Raw genomic sequence first — 21,106 nt, 5'->3', positions numbered from 1 at the left:
ACATTTTTGCCAATATTTTTTCACATTATTTTCTCATTTATAGGCCAACTTAAAGCCCAATAGGCCCAAGCTGGGCTGATATCCAGTTAAGGCTTAGCTTGGTTAAGATGGTAAGGGGAAAAAAAAAAGATCTTTAACGTTTTGTTTTCTTGGGTTTGCGTGTTCTTAGACTTATTATCCCACCAGTCAAAAGCATTTTATATTAGTATTTGTTTTTAAAAAACGTGTTTTTTATTTTTATTATTGTTTGCTTAAAATATGAGTGTTATTAAAGTAGTGCCTAAAACTAAAAAATATATTTCAAATTTGTGTCGATCAGGAAGTTGAATTAGACAAAACATGTTGGGATTGCGAAGAAAACAAAAATTAGTCAAACGCTTACCAAATCCACAATACAAATATTTGATTTCTAAAGTAGACATAGAAACATGGAAGACATATAATTATATAAAAGATGATGATAATAAATATTGAATATAACTCTATTAAAAGAAGATAAATAAGGAAAGATTAGTGGTATGAATATAGAAAGTTGGGTGGATATAAATCTCTCTTTAACCACTATAATACTTTATCTTTCTTGTTTTCAAGTAACTCTCATTTCCTTTTCATACATTTTCTTTTCTTAAGTGATTTATTTTATACTCCTTTCATTTAAAAAGGTAAAATATTTTTAGTTGAATCTCACTTCCAATAAAATAATTACTTATATTTAAAAAATTCTATATTTTCATATTTATTTCTATTTAATAAAGTGTTTCACCTTAAAAAAAATATAAAGTGTTCATCTAAACTTTTAATTTATGTTTTTTTTAAATGACTTTATTCTCAATTCAATGTAATGCTCATAAAAATAGTTTCCCAATTTTTTAATTAAAATAATACATTTGTTATGCTAAAAGTAAATCTCTATTAAACGTAGTTAGATTTTTGGTTCATCAACGATATCTTTTTGCTATCATTATATTATGAGAAAGTAAATCCTAAACATCCTCACATTCCACCCCAAATTATGCTTTATATTTCATCCAAAGATCCTAAATACGGGAAGGAAACTTTTTAAAGGTATTTGTAATTAATGTGTCAAGTATTTATACTACTCTTTAACAATCTTCATAATATTTAATGGGATATTTTAATTGATAATGACTTATTACTAGAAAAAAAATATTGAGTGTCAGCCAAAGATATTTTAATGAAAGAAAGGTCAAATGTATAAAAAGACATGGATGACCAGCGAGCACAAGCACGTAACTTAATTAGTAAGTAATTTTGTTAACTTCACTAGTACTTCCTTCCTTCAAAAACATAAAATATTTTTTAAAAAATTAAATGTTAAAAAATATAAAGTATTTTTAATCTTTTAAGATGTAATCATTGTCTTTTTTTCAAAAGTATCCCTATTGATAATAACTTTATATTTATTATAAAGTGTTTAATAAAAGTAAATATAGAAAGATAGTATTAATTGAAAAGTAGAGAACTACTTTATTGGGGGGTGAGATTCGATTAAAAATATCTTATATTTTTTAATGAAGGGAGTAGTCTTAAATTCGAGCTCAAGGTATATAGTTATGTTAAATATTTATTGGGAGAGTTTTGCAACTACTATGATCCTGTGTGGCTCGATTCATAAATAATAGGTAATTGTATATATATATTTTAAAAAAAGATACAACATGGATGGGCAAAATGCCTATGTTAATTGTATTATTTGCATGGAATCACGCGGCTTACTATAATTATCATATGTTTATTGTTCATTGATAATTTAAATTTGATAAAAAGTCATTTATTTTTAAATGGAAAATTTTAATTTAAAACCAATAATAAATCATTAAAATTTATTTTTGGAACAATGTATAGCCAAAAAAGCCACTTCCATGATTTAATTGAGAGATCTATATATTTTATTAGATATACACTCCTTATATTAAAAAATATAAAGTATTTTTAGTCTTTTAAAATATAATCATTGTATTTTTTTTAAAGTACCTTTATTAAATGAATCAATATATATTTATTTTAAAATAAAATACCTTATTAAATAAGAATAAATATAAAAAAATAGGGTTAGTTTGAATACGAGTAACTACTTTATTAGAATAATATTAAATTAAAAATGTTTTATATTTTTAAAAGGAGGGAGTAGTTGATTAAACCAAATTATCTCATTAAATTAAAAAGTTGACCTGTAAAAAAAAAATCAAACTACTACTCTCCCTAAGCTCTACTATAAGGTGCATTCTATAATATTTTTCTTTGTCATTAATGTAAAGCATTTAATAATATATTAATCATGTTTATTTAATATTATTTTTATTTAAACTTATTAACTGTGAAAAAGAATATTATACACATTGAATTTTTTTTATTTAAATAAGATTAAAATTTAAAATTTATTACATTTTCAGACAAAATTAATAATTTAACCATTTTTTTCTTAATTTTAATAAAATAATTTGAGGTGTCTTATAATAAGTATTCCTCTTATCCAATTCTAACATATTTTGTTGAAATTTAAAAAAATTATAATTCATTAAATCTATTTAAAAATTTAATAATTTTTTAATTTTATTTCTATTAAATATATACACTTTATATATATATATATATATATATATTTTCTCTATCTAACAATCACTTAAAGGCAACTAAATAAATTTGTGGTAAAAATGAGGAAATATTAGTTTACTGGTTACTAATGTATACATACATACATACATACATACATACATACATACATATATATATATATATATATCATATATATCATCATCATCTTCTGTAGTTTACTTAATAAATTGACTCCGACGAACAAATCCAACCCAAACCAAAAAAAAAATAAAAATAAAAATAAAAAGTCAATCAATATTATGATGCACGTCTTATCAACGAACGATCACGATCGCCCCCACCCGGCGGCCAAGTCAGCCTTCGTATTAATTCAAACAACCACAAAAAGACGAAACGGCCTCTGATTGCTTCAACTACTCATTTATTCTTCCTTATAAAATGACAACCAAACCCGGAAACCCCATCATACTATATTCTACCACCTATTTTATCACCAATTTTACCCCTATAATCCTTCCAAATTATATTACTTTAACGTGTATTTTACTCATTTTCTTGACTTCAACAAACTAACTTTTGTTCTAATTTTTTTTGGGCGAAAGGTACTTTTGTTTTATAATTTTATATCAAATTTTAGTTTAAACCCTTAATTTATAATATATTTTTTATTCTTCAAATCCTAATACTATATTACTATTAATATTAGATAATATAAATTTTAAAAATAAATTTAATGTATTAATATTTAAAAATTTAATATGACGATGTCCTCATTTTTTTTTTATATACAAAAGACCTAAGTCTAAAGTGAGAAACAAAGCTAAACAAAGCAAAAATGAACAAACTAAAACAAACACTTATTTCCTTCATTAAAAAATATAAGATATTTTTTGAGAAGTTGAATGTTAAAAAATGTAAGACATTTTTAATCTTTCGAGGTGTAATTATTATTTTTAAAAAAAATGCTCCTATTGATAATGACTTTATATTTAATGTAGGGTGTTTAATAAGAATAAATATGAAAAGATAGGATTAGTTAAAAAGTAAGTAACTACTTTATTGAAAAATAAAATTAGATTAAAAATGCCTTATATTTTTAAATGGAAGGAGTAACTCTTATCAAAATCGAAACCAAACTTATCATAAACACATATCAGTTGAAAGCCCTCAAACATTTTCTTCCAAACATGAACACCTCCCATTAATATGTAGGTTAGTAAAGTAATTAGTATGACATTCTTTGTTAATGAAACTAGTGGTCTTAAAATTAGATAATTTAAAAAATATTTTGTAAAATTATGAGATCAGAATGAAATGTCATGTGAAGTTAAATATAAATATTGTATTTTTGCCTTTTTTTAATTATATAATAGGCCTCTAATATATTATATATACCTCCAATCCTCCCTTTTTTTACAAGTTGTATTTATTTTTTCTCATGGTTTATTTTTGTCCTCTTTTAAATCTTTTTAGGTTATTTTTGTTTTTAGCTTGTGAAAAGAAATTATAATTTCACCAGTTATATACAATATAGCTTATTTTTATAAACTATATGCAATACATAAAGATAACATTTCTTAATTAAATTTAAAATTCATAACAAGATCCACAATTTTACAAAATATTGATTCTTAAAAACATGACAAAAAATACACGGGTTAATTTTAAAACATGGTAAGCGTTGAACAAGACTAAAGTTGTAATTTTTTTTTTGAAAAAAACATCAAATATATTAAACTAAGAAAAAGTTAACGGAGAGAATATTATTGAAGGACTCTTGAAAAAAAAAATTTAATAAAAACTTTTAACAAGTAAACATTAACCATTAATATGTGAAGACAAAGCTATTCTTTTAATTTTAAAAAAATATATATTTTAATTCCTACATTTACTCATATTTTATTATAAGTTCTTACACTTTTTTTTCAATATTTTGAGTCTCTATATTTTTATTTTTTTAATATTCTAGATCCCTAAATGAACAAAATGAACAAAATATAGAAATTTTGAATGAATGTAAAATATTAAAAAATAAAAATATAGAAATCTAAAATATTAAAAAAATATATATAAATTTATAATAAAATATGAATAAAGTATAGAGATTAAAATATATATTTTTTTTAAATTTTAACAAGAATCTGTTCTGTTCAAGTTCTTGTTAGGTGTTAAACTTTTGCAGGGTCCTTAATTGATACCGTCCCTTATAATTAAAGGTTGTAGGTATGTGATTGCCATTTTCCCCTCTCTCTTCTTGCCCCCTCTTCCCGCGTCATTTCCATTTTCTATTTTAATAGTATTTGTTAAATTTGTTTAATTGGTGAGACTGAGTCGTCGTTAGTCGTTACTCGTTTCGTTTCCATATTCTTTTCTTTATTCCTTCCCTCAACTCCATTTCCGTTTGCTTCCTCACTGTTCCTTCCTTCCTCCCTCCCCAAAACTCACAGACCCCTTCAAAATTCTTACTCCTAACAGAACTCTCTCTCTCTCTCACGTTCATGCCATATTCATTCCTTGTTTTGTTCAACCAACATGCTTCTTCCCTTTCTGCTCCTCCTCTTCTCGCCCTTTCTCACCATCTCTCTCTCTCAAACTCCTCCTAAAGGTATACTCAACGTGTACTTGAGCTTCTTGTTAAAATTCACCAAACCCACATGCCAAGCTGTTAGTTATTGAGTTTTTCAATTGAAATTGCTTTGGGTAAATTGCTTCTGAGAAATTCATGGAACCCCCATGTGTTCTTATTATTGATTGTGGAGCAGCCACTGGGTCGAGCTATTTGTTCTTAAGTTTTGTCTATAGAAATTGGCTTGTGTAAATAGTTTCTGAGAAATTCATGTGATGTCCAGGTTTTTTTCTTGATTGTGGGGCAACTTCTCCTTCTCCAATCGACGGTCTCTCATGGATTCCCGATTCGGAGTATATCTCAACTGGTACACCCAAGAATTTGACGACCCCTGATATGGTTCAAACTTTATCCACCGTTCGATCCTTCCCGCTTGAAGCCAAGAAGAACTGCTACAATTTTCTGGTGTATCGCGGAGCACGGTACATGGTGAGGACTACGTACTTCTATGGAGGAGTCAACGGACCCGATCATCCTACCCCGCCGGTGTTTGATCAGATGGTGGATGGGACCTTCTGGCGGGTGGTGAACACCACAGCGGATTATGCACGCGGGAATTATACTAACTATGAAGGCGTTTTCATGGCTCAGGGAAAGACCATGAGTGTTTGTATCGGGTCAAATACTCACACGGATTCCGACCCGTTTATATCGGCTCTTGAGTTGGTGATCCTGAGTGATTCCCTGTACAATGCTACGAACTTTGGCAGGTTTGGGCTCAGTTTGATTGCAAGGCACAACTTTGGATACTCTGGACCCCCCATTCGGTTGGTGAAAAATTCCCCTTCTTTTCAATTATTTCCCTATGAAAGCTTTTTGTAGAATTATGACTTGATGCTATTTATGTGGACTTAGCAGTGATCAATAGACTAGTTATGAAATTGGTTTGGTTAGGTTGTTGAGCTCCTTGGTTTACAAGTCCTAATGCAATCACAAGTTTGCATGATAGTTTATGGTTGCTACCTTAGTTTAGCTAACAATGTTTTTATGATTTGCATGAAACCCTCCATTGGAAATTTATTGAACATATCATAGGCTACAATCTGCTTGAAGATGCTTCTAAGTTAATTTGCAGTTAGGGAAGAACGTTCATAGCATTGTTGACAATAATGAATTAGAACCCTCACATTGGCTTTTTGCCTGGTTCTGTTTATTTGTCTAATAATCAATCATTATGGCAATTACCAGGTATCCTGATGATCAGTTTGACCGTTTCTGGGCGCCTTTTGCACCAAGTAATTCCAGCCACGCAGGCAGCAGCAATGCTGATGTTTCAGGAATTTGGAACCTTCCACCTTCAAAAATATTTGATACATGGCTGGGATCTGATCAATTGGAATCCTTGGACTTGGCATGGCCTGAGGCCTCACTTCCATCCTCCAACTACTCCATTTCTCTATACTTTGCAGAGCACAGCGGATCATCATCAGGGAGACCAAGGATTTTAAACATCAGTGTAAATGGTATACGATATTACAGTGATTTGAACGTGACTGAAGCAGGTGTTGTTGTCTTTGCCAACCTTTGGCCACTTTCTGGTCCTACAACAATCAGATTGACCCCTGCTGCCAGTTCATCTTTGGGTCCCTTGATCAGTGCCGGTGAAATTTTTGAGATGTTGCCACTTGGAGGAAGAACTCTGACACGGGATGGTACAGCTGCAGATGTTTTTCTCTTCTCTTCTTTTTCTTCTTTTTTGGGTTAAGTTTGGATTACTTCTAAAATAATTTTAGACCAGGATATATATATATATATATATATCTAGTCAACCAGAAAATATGAATACGTTATTAAATGATAGAAAACAAATTTTCATCTGGCGTCAATGCTACTTAGCAATATAAGTCTAGGATGTTTTTCATTTCTTATCCAACCGATAAAACAGGGTAAATCTTTCAAATTTTCAAATCGGCCCTGTATTAGTAGTTTCCATGTCCAAAATATAGTTGATTGGTTATTCTTTTTAAGATGTTCCATCATAGTTGCAGTGCCCTGCATATCATTTGTGATTGTTCAGTGTGTCTGAAAAGGGAACTTTTCTTGACAGTTATTGCATTGGAAAAGATAAAAGAGAGCTTCCAAAATCCTCCAAGCGATTGGAATGGTGATCCTTGTATGCCTCGCCAGTACTCATGGACCGGCATCACATGCTCCGAAGGAACAAATATTCGAGTAGTGAACTTGTAAGAACAGATTTGAGTAGTTGTAACGTGATAATTTGTACTTAAAAAAAAAAAAATCCTGACACACTGAGTAAATGATTTGCTAACTCATGATTTTGTGTTGATTTCAGAAACTTGACAAGTTTGAACCTTTCTGGATCTTTATCACCTTATGTTTCCAATATGACAGCATTGACCAACATGTAGGTTCTTTAGTTTAAGTAAATAATTTCATGAAATTTAGGTTAAGCTTATTTCTGATCAATAAATCATCGCCTTCCTGCAGCTGGCTTGGTAATAACAGTTTGTCTGGACAAATTCCTGACCTTGGTTCATTGAGGATGTTAGAAACACTGTAAGTAGTATCTTCTTCTTCTTTCTTCCCCCTCTTGATTCTGATAACATGATTTATCTTTTAGCTTATGAGTTATGATCAATAACATAATCGGCTCAAGTCACTTTATAAATAGAATTACACCATTCAAAGGAAGCAGTGATTTTATTGTTGTTTTCGGCATCAATAGTGATGATTAATGTGTTTGAGTGTAAATTATAATCAAGGGTGGAGGGAAGGGGACTAGCAAGAGCCATAGCCCCTCACGTTCTTAAATTTTTCTTAGTGTTGTATAGATTTTATATATTTCCACCCTCTAAGATTTATGGAAGTTTTGTAGTATATATATTTTTTAATCTTGACCTCCCTCATAGTTAAATCCTGCTTCCGCCCCTGATTGTGTTGTCCATGTAGTTGAAATATGAGAGAACCTTATCTTATACACCGAACTCAGTATTTCTATTTCTTATTCATTGTTTTTGTATTTTAAGGCACTTGGAAGACAATCAATTCAGTGGAGAGATTCCCTCATCCCTAGGGAACATCAGCAGCTTGCATGAACTGTAAGTTCTGCTTTCTCAAGATATATTGGAGAATGCAAGCAACTTTTCTATTCCTTAAGATTCAGTCCACTGATTTCATCATGAGTAATTTCTTATAGTTTCAATTCTCTTTCTTCTATAGAAAATAAAGTCCATATGCTTGTTTAGATTAGGAGTATATCAGAACAGAAATATTATAACGACAGAGATTGTGTTGTAGATTGTGGTCATGTTTATACATTTTAATTTGTAACTTTTGATGGTATCTTGTTTCTCCTGTTTCCATTTTCAAATTTCAACGCACAATGGTCAATCAGTCATTTCAGCTCTTATGTATTCTATTTATAATTTTTTTTTCTTTAAACTTGATTCCTATCCCTACCTAAGATAGATCAGCTAGTTTCTCTTGAGTTCTGTTGCTAGTGACTTTTCTTTAGCTATTTCTTTACGATTTTCAATTGGCGTGAGTCCCATGCATTGCATGAAGTCTGAAAAATAAGTTGTATTATTCATGGCTCATGATAAGATGATCTGAATTACTGATCCAGTTACCTTTATTGCAGATTCTTGCAAAACAACAATCTGTCTGGTCAAATTCCAGCAAATCTCAGCGGAAAACCTGGACTTGTTCTTCGGTGAGTAAAAACAGTTTATAACATTCTATTAGGTTGTCCAAATGTGAGTAGACTTATGTTATGATGATGTACAAAGTCCCACATCAGATAAAATTAATCTTAATAACTACTGTAAAATATAAAGAGGAAGAACTCATAAACTTAAATATTGAGATTTTAGGTTAAGATATAGTGTTCTCCTACTATTTTAAGCTCATTTGTTCTCGCTCCTCTCATTCCTAGCACATTCATATCATGTCTTCTTTCCTCTCTTTTTAAATATTGTTCTTTTGTTGACTATTTTCTTGTCGACAGGACTTCTGGTAATAATTTTTCATCACCTCCAGCATCATGATCAATTCTCTCGACACTTTCGTGCATAGGATACTTTACCCCACAAAGATGCTCTGTTCTATTGCGTATCATAACTTTTTTTCTGGAATTTCTTCATCATCAACCCTCTCTCTCTTGGAGGAGACAAAGGTTTCTTCTTTTGACATGGAGCTAAAAGATCCCTCTGTATACCCATGTTTGATTCTAAAACCCCTTGTAATTGTATCTTATAGGCATTATTCATTTATTTTATTGAAATTTTTTGGGATGTTCTTGAGCTGAGCTGTTTGTTCCTCAAATACTTGTATTATATTCTGGTTTCTGTGTGACGTTTGTTATACAGTTTTGTCTCATGACTATATAATCAACGACAGTGTAATTCTATTTTCACTGTTCAAAGTGATAATTTCTTTTTACTTTGTTCTGACATGGCTTCCTTGATAGAACAAACTCTGTAACCGGAATTTTCAATGTTTTAGTCAACTTGGTAGCAACTTAAGCATGCACTTCAAATATGCAAAATCTTCTATATTTGTCAATAAAGGTCAATCTAATTGATAAAGATACGATTCGTGCCTCCCAAGGGATATCCTGGCATTTGATAACCCTTTGTAACCAATGTTTAGAAAAACAAGGTCGAACTTTGACCCAAAAAAAAAAAAAAGATTAAACTTGGTTAATTCAACTAGTTGGACCCAAAAACGGCCTAATGTCCAATCTGTAGTAACCCCTAAACTGGACAAAATAAGAACTGGTTAAAAACCAGCTAGACCAGTCAAAACGGGACCAACTTAAAAAAAGAAAGATTAATTTAACATTAAAAAAAGGAAAATATCATAAAAATAAATAATGTAATATATGGGCCTAGAGTTGCAATTTTCTTTAAATTACATGTTTATTTGAGATACAGCAGCACAATATTATTGTTTCGGGTAACTAATCGAAGAAACTTAGAAATTTTAAGTAAATTAAGCATAAAATTGTTCATTTAAAGATGGGAAAAATTCAAGTACTTCACATTTTAAGTAAAATTTTAATTTCCTTTTTCCTTCCCTCTGATTGCCAAGCTAAAAAATTGGCAAAGTTGGACCCCAGCCACTACACTTGTACCTTAGCACCAAACAAAACCTTGACCCTACATTGCACTCACATTAATAATGAAAATTTAAATTTAAAATTTTTTTAGATTATTTATTTCTCCTATTTTTTTAAAGGTTAGAACTTGGGACTTTATCTTCTAGATATCACAATAATATTAAATCTGTTACTGTATTTGGCCGAAAACCGTCAACATTTGCATTGAAAATCATAGTAAATGTTGAAAAGGGGGTTAACTTAGGAGGTTGAACTAGTAAATCTTTAAATCAGTATTTTCACTGATTTAATAAAATATTTTATTTATGATTGGTCTAACCATACTCAATTATGGTTTTGATTGTTAACTAATTCGATAACTTATTCTATTTGTAATATCATGTTTAAAATATGTAATCTTAAGAGAAATTGGAACATTATTATGGATTGTTTACAAGGAAGTTAATAACTGTGCAAATTTGCTTGCTAAATCAACTAATCTTTAGGTTATAGAAGGTTAATGAAGTGGGATAAAAAAATGGATAGTGATCATTATGTCTCTCACATCATTTTACCAAAGCCGCTTCCAGTCTCAATGAAAAATCCATAGCTCATTAATTGTATGTCCTCTCATAAGCCCTCAGGCTCCAAGGTTCCCACGTGGGACTCGCAGATTAAGCTCTGCATTAACCATGTGAGGTGACTTCCTCTTTCCCAACATTCATCTCAGAGTTTTTTTTTTTTTTTTTTTTACCCTTTGATTCAAGAGATACAGATAATCAACAATCCATTATCACTATAGAAATCAGAATCTACATTGTAATTCCCCAGATCCAATCAAAATCCACACTAACTAATCTTACATGAAAACATAGTAATATGGACCAAAAATAAAAAGAAGAACTATCACCCTGCTTGGATCAACTAATTTGATCTGGTTTGATAACAGTTCTCGAGTTCAAGCTCCGGATCAAGTTAGTCTGAATCAAAGACTTAGGATACCAAAGGGAAAGGGGAAAAAAAGGCTAAAGAAGAAGTAAACTTATTTGAGAAGTCTGAGAATCACACACTCACAACCTTAATCCTGATGAGATTGATTTTTAATTATTTGCCTTTCTTGAGTGAAAACAGAGGTGGCAAAGGACTGCTTTTGACCTGTGTGCAAATGGGAACGTTTATCATTGGCCTAATTCTTATATTTGTTGATCTTGTTCTCTCCAACTTCCTCGTGCCCTTCACTTGCTTCTTCTCTTTAATCCTTTCTTTTCTGGAAGCTGTGTCAGAAAGTGATGAGCTTGAAGATGAAGATGAAGATGAAGAGGGTGATAATACTGATACAGAAGATGAAGAAGAACGTTGCTTCTTCAACCTCAGTAACTCTTTCCAAAGAACAGTGCAATTAGGAGGTCTAGGAGATGGATCTTCATCCACAAGCCAATTCACTTTACTTTCTTCCTCTTTCTTCGCTTGTTCTTCTTCGACTGGGTCTTTTTCTTTCTCACCATCTTCATCTTCTTCAGTTTCTTCTTTGGCTCTGAGACTGATCTTCTTGAGCTTCTGATCTGAGTGCTGCATCTGCCAGAAAGGAAGAAGCTTGCCTTCAGAGAACAGTTCATCAGCAGTTAACAGTGTGATGATGTTGTTGTTGTTGTTGTGACTCAGATTATTGCTTGAAATTAGGAACTCAAACTCTGATGAATTGATTGCTCTTTCCTTTTGCTTTTGATCTGGGCCTTGCTGTTCATCATCATCATCCTCGGATTCTGGAGTAGTGATGGAGTTGAAAATGCTTGCCTCTAAGAAATCTGCTTGGAAAGAGATGCGAGGGCTTGAAGGTGCATCAATGGATTCTAGTGTGCTGTGAACGGGTTCTAGAGAGACCATGTTTTGTGAGTTTTTGAGTACAGAGAGATGATATTTGCGGTTTATAAAGGATATGAACCTGCTTTGATGCTTCTATGTTTAGTCTCACATCTCTCTCTCTTTCAATATATATATATATATATATATATTATAGGATAGACTCACATCTATAATTTACATGAAGGTTACACTAGTAGAAGGCAGGTGATGATCAATAACTTGTACCACACATTTAAAAAATTCGACTAATTCTAATAATTATGTATGAAATTGAAAATTTTGGACTAAAATATCTTCATAGTTAATGTTTACTTTTTTTTCCTCTAATTTAATAATACAATCCATTTTTGAAGGACAATTTAGGAAAAATGTAATAAATATTTTTTAAAAAATTTAAGATTTTTCTTATAAAAATAATGCATATGAATGATGTGATAGTTTCTCTTGTAATAACGAATTGAGAGAGTATTTTTTTTTCAGATAAATGGTTATTTAATTGGGTTAAATTTAAGCAAATTAGAGGTAAGGTAACTCTCTTAAGGATGATTTTGTATTCATATGGATTCAAATTTAAGACCTCATGTTTAAGTTATCATAACATTTTTTATTAAAACTAATGCTAGTCGATAATAATATAACTTGTATTATGTTTTCTCTCCATTTTATCATTTTTATTTTTATTTTCTTTATAATTAAAGTTTAGATGAGTAAGGTGTCAAAGACTTATCAAAATCAAGATAATATAGATTATACAGCAACAAAGTATTCACTTAATTTGAGGAGAAAAAATATAGTTTCTACTAATTCCCACATCAGTCCCTGAGAAATTTTCATTCTCCTTTTAGTCCCTCGCCACCATTCAAAATCCATCCAAATAAATTGTGGATTCTCTAGGATTTTCTAGTTACACGTTGAGGATCGAAAAAGAGAACCAAAAACAAAAAGAAAAACAAAAAGAAAAGAAAAGAAAGAGTGTGTGCAGGGTTTACACTTGTAAATTTTTTAAATATATTTTTATACAAATGCACATTATAATATCCCTTTTTATAACTATAGAGAATCTCCAACCTGAAAATCATTCATTTATGAATGACATCTATGAAGTTTGAGCAGGGACCATATTGAGAATCAAAAATCTTGCATGAATAAATCAAAATATGGGAGAGGGGGACAGTTAAAATCGTTTAGGAAAACGTTAGGCAAAGCAAAAGATGAAGTGGTCTGGAAAACAAGCAACAAGAAACAAGAAACATATGAATCTGTTTAATATATACATGAACAACTAGGGACAGCTCAGGGACACCTTGAGAAGTAAAGACAAAAAGTCTTTTCTTGAGCCATCTTATGCATCCAAATCCAAATCTCAACAACATCATACAACAATTTGAAAAATAATTGTAATCGAATTAATTAAAATTTTATATCGTTTTAATAGATCAAGGTTTTTTTTTTTTTTGAACTTTTTTTTTGGAGAAACGCTAAGTATTTTATGATGATAAGTGAGGTAAATCATTTTTCAAAGAGTTAAAAACTATTTTCATTAATTACCCATTAACTTTGTCATTTTATACTAACGTGACATTTGAGTAAAGTTCATGTACAGTGATAAATAAGACTTTAATCATATTTTTTCATACTATTTTACTTTCAAAAAAAATTTTCAGGAATGCTAAGCACCTTGAAGTCTATCAAAATAAAATTTAATAAATATTATAAAAATATTAAATATTTTATTTTAATAATTTAAATATTATTTATAAAAAATGTATAAGTTATTTTTTAAAAATAGAGGGAATAAACTTTCAAATTAACAAATAAAGTAAACATCTAAATTAATGAAGAGATTTTTTCCCCTCATCTTCTATTGTTCTCTTTCAAGTAGCTCTTTTTAAATACATTAATGAGATATGCAATATCATTCAAATAAGTATTTTTGTTGATATGTTGATCCTGGTTTGTCTTATTTAGGAACTTAATCAACATTAAAAATATGATTGATATATACTCTTTCCGTCAAAAATATAAGATAGTTTAATCAAAAATCTCACCTCTTAGAGTGAGTTACTTTCTTTTCAACTAATTCTATCTTTTCATAGGGACCTCTATTAAAACACCTATATAGAAATAGAAAGTTATTATCAATATGGCACTTTTCAAAAAAAGGTAATGATTACATCTCAAAAAACTAAAAATACCTTCCATTTTTAAACATCCAACGTCTAAAAAAATATTTATATTTTTAAATAGGAGGGAGTAAAAAATACAAGTCATAGATAAAATTTTTTAAAAAATAATTTATGAATTTGGGATATAGATGATATATAATAATGAGATTTAAATTATTAAATATTTAAATTTTAAAAATATTTAGTAAATTTTATTTTGAAAAATTTGGAATGATAAAATATTATAAATACTAATATCTAATTATTAAATATTAAAATGTTTTATATTTTAATAATTTTTTTAAATTTTATTTTGACAAGACTTTAGGATGAGTATAATACTATTAAAAAAATTTAAAAACAAATTAACATAAAAAAAGATAGTTACAATTTTACTTGTCAGTGCGAGTGGGCCACAAGCGCATGCCACATTAGCTAAAAAAAGAAGCGAAGTTAATGGTTAATTGGTGAAATGTTGTTCCTTAAAAAAATAATTTAAAAAAAATTATTTCATTTATCAATTATCAATGCAGGTGTCTGGCACTCATTAAAAAATATATTTCGGGATAAAAATACAACATGACCATATTTTAATTAATTAGAATCTAAAGGTTATTAAAATTTCAATGACCGACCATGGTTAAAGTGAAATGGTTCGAGGTTTGCACTATCAACCTGACTCCCTCTGTCCTCAATATACGAGCTGGTTACCCGAATTACATAGATTAATGAAATTAGTTAAATAAGTAATTGTTTGTCATTTTTATCCAGACGGATCTGGAACCCCATCAATGGTGGCCACAATGAAAAATTATACTATAATGTGGGGGCCAAAATTAATATTAGCATTTTAATGAAGGAAAACAATGCAAGTTCATTTAGGTTTTGATATGAAATTATGAGGGTAAATTGGCTTATTGGATCTAATGCATAGAAAATATGGATCAAATTTTTAAAAATTTAAAGTGTGGCCAGTTAATATTGATATACAATGAATTTAATATTGACATATAGGGAGTTTATTATTAAAATTTTAAAAATTTACAAGAAGTTTATCATTGATATATAATGATATATTATTAAAAAATATAATAAATAAGCTATAACATAAAATATAATAAATGTTGTGTTGTTTGCTTGGTTGATCCTATAATATAGGTAATATCTGCAAAAGCTCTAAATTATTACCATGTAATCAATAAAGATAATTTGAGAAAAAGATATTTATTATCATGTAATCAACAAGGATACTTAGAATTAGATGGATTACTTAAAAACAATTAATTTTTTTCATTCAAAAATATAAAACATTTTTAACTAACTTACACCACAATAAATTAGTTAATTATTTTTAAATTAATATCATATTTGTATATTTGTCCATGTTTAATAGCATACCTCACTTAAAGGCGAAGAGTGTGGCGGTTTATTTATTAAAGATATTAGAAAAAAACTCATTAATTATATATTAAAAAATTTAAAAAAATTATATATTTTTAAACATCTAATCTAAAAAATAATGCCTTATATTCTTTGAGGGTAAGGAGTGAGACCTTCTCAGCCGACCTAATCACAATTGATATATTTTAGACTTTTGATATTAAAGTTTTCTTAAGAAGTAAGCAGCTTAATTAATTAAGGTTGCTTGGGATATATATCAAACAACATAAAGTAATTAAAAGAAGCTTAATCGTATAATCGGGATTACAATTAAGAGTTCCAAGCATGTGGCCACGTGAGAGAGTAGCTTCTTGCCATGTGATCTATGCGATTGAAGATTTCCTATATTACCATCATATGACGAATTTACCTTCCGATTATGCTTATTAGATTTGGCAGAGTCTGTGATTTCTCTAGTATGAACCCGGTTTTATCGTCCATACAACAAAATTAGTCAAGCAAATTGTGGATACACTGACAACTAATGGATGCAAGCCTTTCAATGATTACATATATAATACTTGCATGTATTTATAAGAAATTTTTATTCCCATGCCCCAGAGAGAGAGAGAGAGATTAAGTTAATCATAGTATAAAATTAATAAATAGTTTTCAGATATGTTAATGTGTGTTTTTTTAATAATTTTGAGTTTATTTAAGAATTTTTTTGTGGATATAGTTTTTCGATAATGTTAAGTGACAGCAAGGTAAATGCAAGCATAAAAATAATTTAAACATGTGATTGTCATTAGTTTAGAGGCCTAATAATAATATAAGACAAGTCAAGATTGATCATTAATTTCATCAGTTAAATTAGTAATGCAGTACTGTGGTTTCTTAATTGTTCGAATTTCCCAAAAAGATTCAAAGAGATCCACCTGAATTTCGTTTATTATTGTTGGAATAGAATGAAATAGATTAAAAAAATCAACACAAAAATAAATTAAATCATCATTTCTTTCCATAATAAACATAATAAAACTCATTAATATATATTATAAATATAAAAATTATCACATTTTTTAAAAATTTTATGAATTATAATTTTTAACTTTATAAATTAAATTATGTCTCTCGTTTATAAATATATTTCACTATTTTTTTTATCATCTTATATCACCTTTATTTTTGTAATTTATTCCATTTATTTCATATTTAATAATCAAGCGCGACCTAATTGTCTTCGGGATAGTTGAACTTTCAATTGAGAATTTATGTTCAACACTTCAACTACACAATGCGCGTGCCCTCTGAAGTAACCAAATCCCCCGCAATCCAAAGGCTCATATATATATTACATCTGCACCCACGTCACTTCTTTTTTTATTTTTATTTTGACGTGAATACTTTCTCTAATACTATTATAAGGTAAAAGAATTTTTTTATTTTATTTGTAAATTATATAATTAATTTTTGAATCTTATCCTCTATTAAATATTTAAAAAATATATTATTAAAATATATATATTTAATAGAGTTAAAATTGAAAACTACGTTTAATTTTTTATTGAGCTAAGTCTAAAAAGAAGTCAATATGAGTATTAGTAATCATTTAACATTCCCCCATCTCAATTATTATAAAATGTTTTTTTTTTTGACAGAACTATATGTGTATCATTAAAGTTTATAAAATACACTTAACTATCTTATTTTCTTAAACTACAAATATAAATTTTTAAAAATACTTTTTATTTAATAAAATTATTTATAAAATATTAAATAAATTAAAGAAAGAAAATATCATAAGGAGAAAGGTGTAATATTTGAACAAACAGTATAATTAATAAAACTTTAATATATATATTAAAGTGACTTATATTTTAAAATATTAAATTTTTTAAAAGTGTTTTAATTATAAAGTAGGAGAGAGAGAGAAATATTATTTTTCATTTACAAGGGTTGAATGTAAAACCTTTTTAAATGAATAATGAATTAAACAATAAAGACACTTATTATTGTTAGCAATACACTGCACTTGTATGCATTTATTTTATTCTATTTTTGAATGTAAAGGATTTGAACTCATATTTCATCTTTACACTCATTGTCGTGTACATTTCCTCTTAAATTTTTTAGAAAGCAATATCATTACAAAAAAGTTTCTAACAAGAAATTATACATTGTATGAATCAAAATTTTTATCAAGTATTAAATTCTTTCAAAAGCCTTTCATTAATATTTATTAACATACATTTTTTGGGCAACAGTATTTAGAATTTCGAGAAAAGCTCGACCTCAAGGTTTGGAAAGGTCAAATCACACGAGTATATATAATATAACTCTTTTAATCATATGTTTTCTTTTAAAAAAATTTCAGTCAATACCTCTTAATCCAATTTAATTTCAGTCATACTCCCTAAAATTCTACAATCTCACTGTACACAGGGACTGAAATGACTTTATTACCTTTAATGAAACTAGACACATGAAAAACTTATATAAGGAAAATGAACATCTAACGTATATAAAATTTGCAACTCACTAACAGCTTAACATCATTATAGATTTGCAACTCTTATTCCACCTTTATCAATTGCTCATTTTTCTTGTACGAGTTGCTCATGTACCTAATTTCATTTATTTATATTCATAGTGATATTATGCTATTAATGAGAATTGTAAATTTCACCTACATTAATTGTTCAATTTTCATATATCACTTATTCATTTTCATACATCAATTGTTTCATTAGAGATAATAAAATTATTTCAGTCAGCCTTTTAATTTCATTTCATTCCCTCTACATGGAAATTTCATAATTTTAAGGGTTTTTGATTGAAATTAAATTAAGTCAAGGGGTCCTAAGTAAAATTTTTTCCTTTTTTCCATATAGTAATACACCGCATACATTTTATTTTTATTAAGAATTAATTAATATATGCAAAGAGAACTAGCTAGCGGATTGAAATTGTGGGGATTATCTTATATTGTTATGGTCTTGGATACTATAAATGTGGTGCAGTACATTCACATATATAAAGTGGTGTGTAGATGAATTGTCAAAAAGAGTGTTGTCACTTGTCACATTTATGCATGTCCTTAGTAGGACCCTCTTGAAGGAGAAAAGTTTGAGACACATGCTAAGTGGTGAAATGTGAAAGACTTGAAAGAGGACCTCCCATTTTAAAGTATGATTGAAGTAAAAATTGCAGGATGCATGCATGTGTTGCTTCAGTAAAGAGTGGGGCCCATTGTTTTTTCATATGTCCTTTTTGGTGCTTTGGAATTTGCAACGTTTTGGGCTTCACTGCTTCCACTGCTCTCAGTTCTCCATTAAAGCCAAACAAGAAGCAACCACCTTCAGTGTTTATGCTGTGAAAGATACCTGCGGGCAAATGCATTTGGATCCTCTTCCCTTCACTTTTTTTTCCCCCTTTTGCCCATATTGTAGGTCTTTGATCCAGATTAATTCAATTAACAATTTACAGGCATTTCTTTATAGGGAATATTTCTCACTAACAATTCAATCACTGCTGCATGTTCAAAGCTGGAATTCAAAACTTTTGGAATTTATTTGAATACTTGCCAAAAATCAATTATGGGGACCAAAACTATGGTTTTAAAAATTTTTAGCCAAATAAATACCCCACTTTTTCAAAGCTCCATTTACCTCCTAGGACTCCATTTCATAGAAGCTTTTTTTTTTCCTGTTCTAGAATCAATTGTGGCGTTTGAGAATTTTTTCCCATTTGTTTTCTCCTTTTTTCCTCTATTTATTGTAATTTGCACATTTAAAATTGATTCTGAAAAATCATCCAAACTTATTTAAATTTATTAAAATTAATTTTAAAAATATTATCCAAATATCATCACATTCTAATAATCAATTTTCTTCAATTGAAATCCAAACACAACTTTGATTAAAAGGGCTAACCTCTTAGTTAATTGATCTAAGTGTCTAGTAATGTGTCTCTCTCTTTTCTGTCATTTTCTTCTCATCATCTTATCTCCACTTTTGAATCGAAAAAATTGAATGGTTGATATTTAATATGTTATAAAATTATTATAATATTATTACATAAAAAATAAATAAATAAATAAACTTGAATTGTTAAAATTTTACATGAATAGTTCTCAAGAATTGTAGACTACCTGAAGTTAGAAAAAGTATTTTAATTTAATAGTAGTTTGCGGTTGTGAACTATTCAAGTTAAACTTTAACAATTTAAATTTATTTAATCATTTTTTATGTAATATAATTATAATGATAGTTTTATAAGAAATTAAATCTCAACCACTCAATCTTTTAATTAAGGGATGAGATGGGATGGGACAAGAAGGGAAGAAAATGAGAGAAAGGATGAGGAAAAAATAGGAAAGTGGAAATAATATGCCAATGTGGTTTTAAGTTTACTGTCAATATAAATTCACAAAGAAAACGAGATTATACATGAAAGAAGGTGGAACTCTACCTCTCAACTACAAAGAGACATGCGTTTCATGGAAAGAAATAGACACGAGCCACTTATGAGCATTATATAGTGAAAGAAAATAGTCCCTCACAATGTGACAAATAAATTTAAATTATTATTTAAAAAGGTATTTATATTTAGTGTCTGATCACATATCAAATATGATTATTTCTAATAGTAAAATATATATGTGAGCAACCAAAAAAAATAGACACGATGTGTATAATATGCATTGTACTTATATCTCTTAAAAAAACACTTTTAAAAAATACAAAAAAAAAAAGAGAGATATTATCTATAAGGTTTATTTCCAATTTTTTTAATTAAGGAAATGAAATCAAATCAAAATCTTATTTAAATGGTATTGGATCTCTTGTCAGTTATAACTCATGACTCAACTCAACTACATTCATTTTTATTTATCTATTTTAAAATTCAAAATTTGAAGATACATGAGAGTACTGTTATGAGAAAAACACTTTTATTATGCTCATCTATTTATAGATATTGGGGCTAATGGTGCAATGGTGAGACCAAGAATAGTGTTGGCCCAAAAAAAAAAAGATCAAGAATAGTGAAGCAACATTTTTCAAGTAGCTTGGTTTACTCATGCAAAAATAGTCACGTGAACATCATATGATAGATTGAAGTGGGCCTAATTGTATTTCACTAGAATAATTATTATATAGTGGATATTAATTACATGGATTTATAGAGATTTGCGAATTTTTTTTAGCCGTGTATTTTTTATGAATTATGATAGGTTTATTAGAGTTTTTATGTCATGTATACATTCATCCGATTGGGACTATTTTTAGTGAAAAATTTAAATATTAAATATAAAAAAGGTATTTGATTTAAGGAATTATTGACAATATTGAAATGACAGATCATATGTTAAAAAAAATAAAAGAACTAATTTTTTTGCGTATGAAATTTGATGAACATATTTTTTTGGTGTCT

The 21,106-nt window shown here is 28.7% G+C and overlaps 2 protein-coding genes across 2 annotated transcripts; one reads left to right on the top strand and one right to left on the bottom strand.

Moving 5' to 3' along the window:
• The first annotated feature begins 4,937 nt into the window (after positions 1 to 4,937).
• Positions 4,938 to 9,615, top strand: LOC129319467 (probable LRR receptor-like serine/threonine-protein kinase At1g67720). The gene is made up of 9 exons (XM_054964540.1): positions 4,938 to 5,182; positions 5,427 to 5,970; positions 6,392 to 6,855; positions 7,251 to 7,386; positions 7,497 to 7,568; positions 7,652 to 7,720; positions 8,191 to 8,262; positions 8,805 to 8,876; positions 9,171 to 9,615. Exons 1-9 carry the CDS (start codon positions 5,110 to 5,112, stop codon positions 9,208 to 9,210), a joined length of 1,542 nt encoding a protein of 513 aa, XP_054820515.1. The 5' UTR covers positions 4,938 to 5,109; the 3' UTR covers positions 9,211 to 9,615.
• A 1,421-nt stretch (positions 9,616 to 11,036) lies between these two features.
• On the bottom strand, positions 11,037 to 12,202 carry LOC129321034 (uncharacterized). The gene has a single exon (XM_054966762.1). The coding sequence runs from the start codon at positions 12,144 to 12,146 to the stop codon at positions 11,367 to 11,369; it is 780 nt and encodes a 259-aa protein (XP_054822737.1). The 5' UTR covers positions 12,147 to 12,202; the 3' UTR covers positions 11,037 to 11,366.
• Positions 12,203 to 21,106: the final 8,904 nt, after the last annotated feature.

This window comes from Prosopis cineraria, unplaced genomic scaffold, assembly GCF_029017545.1.
Source record: "Prosopis cineraria cultivar Desert tree isolate PC_DT_omini unplaced genomic scaffold, ASM2901754v1 PC9, whole genome shotgun sequence".
NCBI classification, from domain to species: Eukaryota; Viridiplantae; Streptophyta; class Magnoliopsida; order Fabales; family Fabaceae; genus Prosopis; species Prosopis cineraria.
This window is presented reverse-complemented; position numbering and strand designations above follow the sequence as displayed.

Bases quoted from the DNA above. Each gene is read 5' to 3' on its own strand.
- LOC129319467 (XM_054964540.1), top strand. From the start codon at position 5,110: ATGCTTCTTCCCTTTCTGCTCCTCCTCTTCTCGCCCTTTCTCACCATC. The intron at 5,183-5,426 runs GTATACTCAACG...TGTGATGTCCAG, and splicing joins CTCTCAAACTCCTCCTAAAG to GTTTTTTTCTTGATTGTGGG. The intron at 7,569-7,651 runs GTAGGTTCTTTA...GCCTTCCTGCAG, and splicing joins ATGACAGCATTGACCAACAT to CTGGCTTGGTAATAACAGTT.
- LOC129321034 (XM_054966762.1), bottom strand. From the start codon at position 12,146: ATGGTCTCTCTAGAACCCGTTCACAGCACACTAGAATCCATTGATGCA.